Here is a 9,073-nt window from a genome sequence, read left to right as displayed (position 1 = left end):
CGGACCTCCAAGCCGCCAGGGGGCGCTGCCGCTCGCGAAGGCGCTCAGCGCGGGTGGGGGACAACGCCCCCTAGCGGCCGGAGGTTGCAACAGCACCAACCCCCCCCCCCCGCCCCCGCATTCCTCTCACACCTTTTATTCCCAAAAATACTTTATTTTATAATATAATCCATCATCTCCAAGATCCAAAAATACAGATATACATTTGTTTTTAAATTTTACATTCCTTATTTCTTTTTTCTCGTTAAGAAAGGAAAAAAAAAAGGTTTATGTTGGTTTTGGTTTTTTTTTTTTCGGTTACGGGTCTTAATTCTGTTACAAAAGTAGGATTTTTGGGTTGAAGTTTCGGCCTCCGGTTTGGGTGAGCTGTGGTAAAGCTGAGCCCCCGGGTGGGCAATCTTTAGCGGGACATTCCTTCAGGGGTCACCCTTCCTCCAGGAAACATTTAACGCTGTACATTCAAGAGTCAGATTTAAATCCTTTAGTAAGCAAAAGCGAAGGCTACTGATATTTCTGTCTACAAGGAGTTGTTAAGAAAAAAATTCTCAACAACCAGGTGTAAAGAGGGCAGGAGACACTCCTGAGCCCATCCAAGCCCTGCACTGGTGTGCTCCCAATGGGAGAATTTATTGCTGGTATCAGATCTCAGATGCTTTACACATCAGAGACAATGCAAAGAAGAGGAGAATGTTGTACCTCACATCATTCCTAGCAAATCATCCATCCTTTTGAGGGCTCTACCTTCTAGAGCTTGTTTTCCTTTTTTTTGCATTGCTGGTTAAAGTGGAAAACGCTCTTCCAAGCCCCAAAGGTACTTCTAAAAATGTGTTTTGGAGCTGAGGGAGGTCAGCTCCACACAGGTTCACGCAGAGCTGCTCTCTTCCCTCAGGGCATGCTTTCAGCAAGACCTCCAGAGTGGAATTCTGAGACTGTTTCAAATCAAATGCTTAATCTATGGTGATGCCACTACCAACAAAGCCTTAGGAAAAAAGTTAAAAAAAAAAAAAACAACAGATAAATACCATTGGATGGAAGGGGAAAATAAAACCTGAAACACCATCAACACAGGTCATCAGGACACAGCAACGCTCCGGATGAATCCAGTGCAGCAGCTGCAGCTCCCACCCACTGGTGGCTGGATTACAAGCTGGTTCATGAGGTATCACAGATCTGCCCTCATAAAGAGGCAGAAAGAAAACAAGGGCTGGCTGCACCTCTAAGTTCAGGTTTGTGTGCCTGTGCTGTCCCTCCTCCTTCCCTCCAGCATTCTGTTTTTAATTCCTCTGCCTGCTTTCCAGGTGCTATTCCATGGCAGCAATGACAAATGTTCATCATCTCATAAACAGGATTATGAAAATTTCACCTCTCTGTGATGTAACATAGTGAAGCCACATGCAACATCACACTTATTTTAAATGACAGGACCCTGGAGACGGGCATTTTTTTCCCAGTGGAGATGCAATAAATCCAAATGTTCACAGAAAAGCTGCCTCGGGATTGAGAGGTTTCCTCTATGTCAGCAGCAGGCACAAAGTCCCACAGAGGGGAGGAGGAGTGGTAGGGGCTGTGCTCCACTTTTCTTCATTGCAAAACATGATTAAGAGGCTCAGTAAAACAGGAAAAGCCTTTTTCCTTTTGAAAACAGGTGCCAGAATCTGAGAAGTGTTTTTAATCTCCTGTACTGCTGATTCAGCAGAAGAAAAGCTTATCTGGAAGTTTCTTCATGCCTTTGCAGCAGTCTCCAAGAGCTCCTGCACACTGGTAAGGAAAGCAGCTCACAGCCCTGCACAGAGCCAACACCCCTCAGGGACCACGGCCAGCAAACTTCAGGAGTTGGGGGCTTTTCTTTCCCCCCTCCACCAGCAGAACAGTCCTTCCCCACTACATCTTTCATTGTAGGCAGGTAAACCTCATAATGCAGGAGACAGATATAAAGACAAGACTTATCTCTGGTCCCCCCTCAACTTCTGCATCCACTGTAACTCAGAGGAAGTAAGAAAACAAAGACTTTTGCTTTCCTACTCCTGATTTTCTCTCTCCCTTCCACGCAGCCACTGACACTGTGTCAACCCAAGGATTCACATTCATCATCTGAAAGGCAGCTTAAAGAAGTCAAGAACATGCAAATGTGGCCCAACAAAAAAACAGAACATTCCAGAGTGCCCTTCTCCAAGAGCAGAGCCACACCATCATGGGAACAAACACAGTGTCCTCATGGAGCCTCTCCCTAAAACCTGATTTCCTGATTTACCCACACAGGCAGTCACAGCTGACAATTCAGGCCTTCATCTTATTTTCTGAATAAATCCAACCTTCTCTCTCTCTCCAAGAATACTGTAGGTTTCATCTTCACAGTGAGGTACTTAAAGGATCTTCAGGGAAATGGAAACAGCCAGGAAAGGCAACACCCTCTCAGTATTACTGTGCAAGAGTAACATAAATAAAATCTCTGTGGCAAAGGGATTTGGGACTCCCTCCCAAAGTCATTTTCTTATGAAAGAACAGGAATTACAACTGGCCACTGGATAATTAAATACCATACCGGAAAAAGATGGAGGGCAGATTAACAAAAAATAATCAAAGGTAATATTGCAACGTGAATAAAGGAATATATTAAATTCTTCTTGCCTCGGCGGTGCATTCTCCTCTACTCCTTACTTCTTTTTCTTTCTTTCCTGAACACAACGAGGACAAAACCTACAGGGAAAAAGAGACTAATTAGCTCCTGAAATTAACAGCACAGAGCCCAAGAACTGCTTTTACTATTAGAGAACACTTAAGACTGTTTCTGACAGGTACACTGTTACTTAGTTTTATCTAATGGAGTGCTTTAATCTAAGTACAGATCAAGTCCATGATTCTTCCCAAGATGAGCACATACTTAAGTAAAACCCTGACAAGTCTTCAAAATCTGCCTCCAGAAGTGAAAAAAATGTATGTCTCTCAATTATAAGCAGAGCCACAACTAGTGACAACACAGCAAACCTCAGCTGTAACCTGTACACGTTACACAAACCTCAGGTCAAAACCTGCTCTGTTTGACAGGCAGTTTTGCTCCCACTAGAACCCAAGACTCCCATGGAAATGGATTTTAGAAAGAAGGTTCCCTTTGTACCTTCTACTCTCAAACACAATCCCCAGTCATAGAGGATGCAAACCTTCTGATGAGAAGAGCAAAGCTCCTCTGTCAGGAAGGGTCACAATGGGGTTTTAATTCTTGTTGTCATTTTAATTCTTGTTGAGGCAAACTGCAGCTTGATAAAAATCCCAAAGCTGTATGTTGTCACACTCACCATTTCCCTTTTGGTTTGGTTGTCAGGTCCACACAGGCAAAGTGGAACCACTCGATGGGGCACTGCAAAACAGAAAGGAAAAACCCAAAGAGATGCTTAGTGGTTCACAAACATTCCTGTCATTTGGTATGATCTGACAGAGCAAGGGCCCCCTCCTCAGATTCCACAGGGTTGGGATACTGCAAATATCCAAAAATAAACCATATCTCCAGTGCTTACATCTGGGTTGTCACAGCCAATCATCTCCCCATAGGACACCTGGTGACACAGGCAGTAGGTGGGTTCGTTGGGATCCACTGGCATGTCCAGGACATCCGAGGGATGCACTGACAGGATGGTATCAGCAAACTCAGACCTGTGGGCAAGGAAAGAGTGAGGACAAAACATTCCCAGCTGCAGGAAACACTGTCTTACAAGGGCCTGGAGTGACAGGACAAGGGAGAATGGCTTCCCACTTCCAGAGGGTTAGATGGAATTTGGGGAAAAAATTCTTCTCTGTGAGGGTGGTGAGGCCCTGGCACAGGTTGCCCAGGGAAGCTGTGGCTGCCCCATCCCTGGAAGTGTTCAAGGTCAGGTTGGACAGGGCTTGGAGCAACCTGGGATAGTGGAAGGTGTCCCTGCCCATGGCAGGGGGTTGGAACAAGATGGTCTTTAAGGTCCCTTCCAACCCAAACCATTTTGGGGTTCAAAGATCTGAGTCCCACTCAGGAAAATTAGTACTTTACAATTATCTTCCCTAAACCACACTCACCCTACTTTAGAGTTTAAATTATATTATCACATATTATCCAATAATTAAAATAATAAAATAGGTTGATCACAGTATGACTATAAAGGATTAAGAAAATTACTTGTAGATGCCGTGACTAAAGTAACAAAATTATCATACAGATCACTCCTGTTTGTGGGCAGAATAACCTGTTTGGGCTTTTTCCCCCCATAATAATATACATTATTTTCTCATCGTCAGGTATGAGTGAACCCTCTTGCTCTGCCAGGAATGTGCTGACATGTCAGTAGCAGTTCACAGGAACTATTTTTAGTTTTCTGCCCCACCATTTAACCAATTGAAAGTATCAGAATAAACAAAGCCCCTTTAATACAAATCACATCACAGAGAGGGGACATGCCTTCCTCCTTGCTTCCCAAAACCGAATCAGATTATTCAAGGATATGTAGGACATGATCCTTTGAAAACACTCCCCCAAATTCTCCAAGATTTCTAGAACAACAATACAACATCAGTTTCTGTCCTGATGGACAAGTGTTTCTTTTTACCACCCTGCCAAGCCACTGTTAAAAATAGCCATGTGACAAAAATCAAAGCTATTTTCTCTCAGCTTGCCAACAGCAACAGAGGGGCTGATCTTGTCCTTCCAGTCAGAGTGTTCCAAGCATGCTGAGCTTCCACATGCCAACCAAGGAGTTAATTAACAAAGCTGGCTCGTCCCAAGCAGGACAGTAATGAAATGGTGTAAGAGCAGAACACTCTAACCATCCGGACACGAGTCATAAATAGGGTAACACGACCCCGTGGAAAATTCATGAAGTGTCAAGCACAAGATCCCAAAGCTGTGCCTGGCTCTGCCTTACCCTCCTTTGAGCTTCTTTTTCTTTGGTGTATCTTCTTCAGATGTCCTCCTGCCTCGGCCACGAGAGCTCCTTTTGTCTTTCTGACTTCGTCCCTCTAGAAAGGAAAAACAGCCCCATCTTTTCAGCCTATTTGAGTGGCAGAGACATCCCCGGGTGTCATTCTTTTGATGCGGTTATTGTCTCGAAATCCTCATTTCAAATGGAATTCAACAATCCTTATTTCATCTGTAATCGAATATGCTGACTCTGACATTCATTTTTATGCCACAAATAAACCAAATTAGCAAGTAAAACTGAGCCCCAAACTCTTTTGGCAATTAAAGCACTGCAGTGTGTTAGCACAAGATATAAACAGCATCACATTTGATTAGACTGGCAGTATTTTTTTTAAATCTCAGTGCATTTTTAAACAGTTAATAGGTTACTCAATAACTAAAGTAACTTTTATCTCCACCTCCCTGCTCTTACCCTTAATTTCATAGTTGAAAGGCATAAAGTTGTGCTGTGCTGCTGTTATTCACTCTCAAATGTCACTGTAATCACACAAGATTTCAGTCTACACTACAAAAAATGGTATTTTCCTTTACCTCCTAATTTTTCCTGCTTTTTTACAGCTTGATTAGTATTCGGATTCTGGTAAAAGGAGGAAAATAGGCAAATCTCCCTTCAAAAAGAGCACAGAACTTACTCAGTAACAGATCAAGCTTGAAACTCACACCTTTACACACATCAGTGCAGGTTTGGCACAGTCAGTTGCCCCTTGGCCAGCTCCCTCCTTACAACCTCAGGGTGATCTGTGAAACACCAAGTTTGATCCCAGCACTACATTCCTCTTTATCTATTGCCCAGTGTAAATATCTTGAAGAGCATTAAAGCCAAGCAGAGCAACTACGGTGCACTTCTTTCCCTCTTCCAGAAATAAGGGCCTATTTTAACATCTCGGCCTTCCTGCAGTGCTGGAAAAGGCTCTCACAATTGCATAAAGTTTACCCACTTTTCAGGCTCCGAGATCCAGGGGGTTCGAAGTCGCTGCCTTCCAGTTTATCTTTGAGATCGGCCTCGAACCGCGCCAGGTCCGCGTCCAGCCGGCGGATGTGCTTATCCACCTGCACCCAGGGGAAACCACAGACTCAGCCACAAAGAAAAACCCCAAAAAGAGCCCCACACGAAAACAGGAAGGGCTAAGGCTTGGCTGTTATCACCACCAACAGAGTGTGGGAAAAGGGAAATGGCACACACGGAGCGAACGAAGGCGGAGAGAAAACGAGTTGAAAAGCAAGGGGACCCAATCCCTCCAGGGCAAAGAGAAAGGGAGGTGACATAAGGGAGAGTTAAAGGAACTCGGGCTAATTGTTTGCAGAACAAAACACGATGAGAGGTACTAAAAATAACTTTGTTAGGCCCTACAATTTTCACAATTCAAATATTGCCCTTGAAATGCATCGAGTGGATAAGTTCATTTTTTCCCCTGGTATTACACTGTCATGCTAATTAAAGAAATATAGTAATAAAAACAAGCAGAAACTGACTATCCCCAATATCAAATCAATGCACATCAATTAAAGTACCTTGTACTACCCTGGCTGCAACAATGTGACTTACACAACAGGGATGTAGCAAAGGTATTTTAGGCCACCGCCCCCAAATTGTGCCACTGCAACACTCTGTCATCAAATTAGTTGGCCAGTTATCTAGGCCACTGATATTCCTGTGACAGTTTCCTTCTCTGAAGTGTTTGAGGGCAAGAAAACATCTGTAGATGCAGCACAACCCAAAGCATCTCCACATGCTGGACAACACACACACGGTACAGTCAGAAGGATTCCCTCGAGTTTTATCCAGGGGGTAAAACACATAGAGATAAGAATTCTCAAGGGGCAGCTACAGGGTCACAGGAGTAGGAGCAGAAGAATAAAAAAGTGGAAAGCTACATCTTAAGAAACAGGATTTTCCCACAAGGTTCATCGAGGAAATTTCGATGTCCAATAAACCAAGGCAATGGAGCAGATCTCCTTCATTCCTCCACAATAAAGTACTGCAGTTGACTTAAAAAACCTTGTTTGCAACCAAGACCAGCCCCAAATAAATTATCAGGTGACAGAGGAGCTGCTGGGGAGGAGGGAGTGGGGAAAATTCTCTGGCATTATCACACAGCAGACGGGTACTACGGACAGAGCAACTTCCAAGGGAGATAAACTCATTAATTCTTCAGCACAAGAGAAGCCTTCTTGGCACAAAGCCCAGTGTCACAGGAGGAGGTGCTTTTTGGGAATGGCAACAGTGAGGAAACTAAGCTTGAGAACCAATAATTTGTTTCAGTAAGACTTTAAGCAACAAAACAGATACGTCAGGAGAAGCTGATGCGGTGGAAGTGCCTCCACGTGCACCCCTCCAGAGCGTGCCCGTTTTTCCAGAGCCTCACCATCTCATAGGTCTGCATGGCCAGCTGCACTTTGTCGTCACTGTACTCCTTGCACTTGCTGTAGGCACTCTGGATCTTCTTCAGGTGCTCCACTCGCTCCTCAGGCAGCATGTTCTTCACTGACTCGATGTACTCTGCGGCCAGGCTGTCGATCTCTGCTTTCTTATCTGAAAGGCAAAGGGAGAGAGTTGTCTTCCAAAGCAGGTATTTTGGCTCTTCTACTTCTCTATGGTATTTAGGAGACACTTCCTGAGAGTTTTTAGACTCCCCTCAATTCCTCAACGTATTTTCCTTTTTAAAAACAATTAAAAAAAATTAAGTCAAAGGTATTCGCTCTTCAACACTTGTGGTGTGATTCTGCTTTTTTCAAGTGTTTTATAGCAACTTCAAGGGTTAATTCAGAGTTAAGATCAGAAACCAAACCCATGGCTTCACCCTCTCTTCCCACATGCAGAATATTCTGTTTGCTGCACAGTTACTTACTGTTCTAATGGTTCAAACTGAAAGTCTTTACTGTGCAGCCAAATATGAACAAAAGCTTCAAAAAGGAAAAAGAAAATGGTCCTGTAAAGCACACAGCAACCTAGGACTTGGTAGACACAGAAATGTGTGCAAGGAAGACCCTCCAAGGGGTCATCAGGTACAGTGATCACACAGCTACAAAGTAAAACTCCAGGGCTGAACACAAAACCAAGCCCTGGGAGCTGCAGCCCTCATAGAGAAGAAACAAACACTGCAGAGCCCTCGGGATGAGAAAAGGAAAAGCAATAAGGGGAGACACATCCTCTAAAGTCCAGTCTCCCCTGGGCTCTTCCCATCCTTCAGGTGAGACTCCCTGTGCCTTCACTTGCCAAAATACCTGAACACACCTTCTGTTCTCTGGTCCAGCTCCCGCATTAGCTGGAAGTTCCTCTGCAGCTCGCACGGCAGGTTTTCAATACCTGCAATTAAAAATACCAATAAATCCTCGGATCGACCTGGTCTAGCGGAAGGTGTCCCTGCCAGTGGCAGGGAGTTGGAATGGGAGGAGCTTTAAGGTCCCTCCCAACCCAAACCATCCTGCGAGTCACATACCGTGAGCCGGCTGTTCGCCTCAGCGGAGCTTGTGCACCAGACCACGGGCCTTCGCAGGCCGGCACCGGCCCGGCACCAGCGGCCCGGGACCCCCTGCCCACTGCGTGTGTGTGTGTGTGTGCGTGTGTGTCTGAGGGGTGTGAGCGGACCCCTGCCCGCTGTGTGTGTGTAGGAACCGGATTCCCCCGCCCGGCGAACCCCCATAGCCGCCATCCCCTCACGGCCCCGCTCCCCGGCGCGCGCCGATGACGCACGCGCCGCGGCGCCGGCTGATGACGTCTAGCGACGGCCCCGCCCCCCGCACCGCCCGTGGCGCAGTTCTAATTCCCGCGCCGCCGCCGCCGCCGCCCCCGTCCCCGTCCCAACTCCACCCGCGCCGCCCCCGCCCCGGCCCTGGCCCCCGCCCCGGCCCCCCCGCCACCCTCCCCGGCCCCGCCGCCCGCGCCCCGCGCTCACTGTCCAGGTAGTGCTCCAGGTACATGGCGGTCGCCATCTTGCGGCCCGCGCGCCGCTCCCCGCCGCGCGCCGGCCCCGCATGACCAGGCCCGCGGCCTCATCCCGTATGCGCGGCCCGCCCGCCGCCCATTGGCCGCCGGCGGCGCGCGTTATGCATATTCATGAGGGGCGAGGCGGGCGCGCATTGGCCGGCGCGGGGCGGCGGGGGGCGGGGCGGCGGGGGGCGGGGCGGCGC

General features: G+C 47.0%; 1 protein-coding gene across 3 annotated transcripts; it reads right to left on the bottom strand.

Annotated features, from left to right (window-relative positions):
• Nucleotides 1-133: 133 nt before the first annotated feature.
• On the bottom strand, nt 134-8,957 carry ING5 (inhibitor of growth family member 5). Of its 3 annotated transcripts, XM_039391174.1 has the most exons (9): nt 8,839-8,957; nt 8,178-8,249; nt 7,309-7,475; nt 5,881-5,992; nt 4,887-4,980; nt 3,513-3,648; nt 3,294-3,355; nt 2,629-2,697; nt 134-451 (listed from the first exon to the last, which is right to left on the bottom strand). In XM_039391174.1, the coding sequence occupies exons 1-8, from the start codon at nt 8,873-8,875 to the stop codon at nt 2,655-2,657; spliced, it is 723 nt and encodes a 240-aa protein (XP_039247108.1). In that variant the 5' UTR covers nt 8,876-8,957; the 3' UTR covers nt 134-451; nt 2,629-2,654. The 3 variants fall into 3 exon arrangements, with proteins under 3 accessions (XP_039247108.1, XP_027580571.1, XP_027580572.1); XM_027724770.2 differs by having other exon boundaries at nt 134-2,697; XM_027724771.2 differs by lacking the exon at nt 8,839-8,957 and adding an exon at nt 8,383-8,489 and having other exon boundaries at nt 134-2,697.
• Nucleotides 8,958-9,073: the final 116 nt, after the last annotated feature.

The sequence above is a fragment of the Pipra filicauda genome, unplaced genomic scaffold, assembly GCF_003945595.2.
Source record: "Pipra filicauda isolate LSUMZ 115617 unplaced genomic scaffold, ASM394559v2 scaffold90_size2875636_pilon, whole genome shotgun sequence".
NCBI lineage: Eukaryota > Metazoa > Chordata > Aves > Passeriformes > Pipridae > Pipra > Pipra filicauda.
Note: the sequence above shows the minus strand (reverse complement) of the source record. Positions and strands in the feature narration are given on the sequence as shown.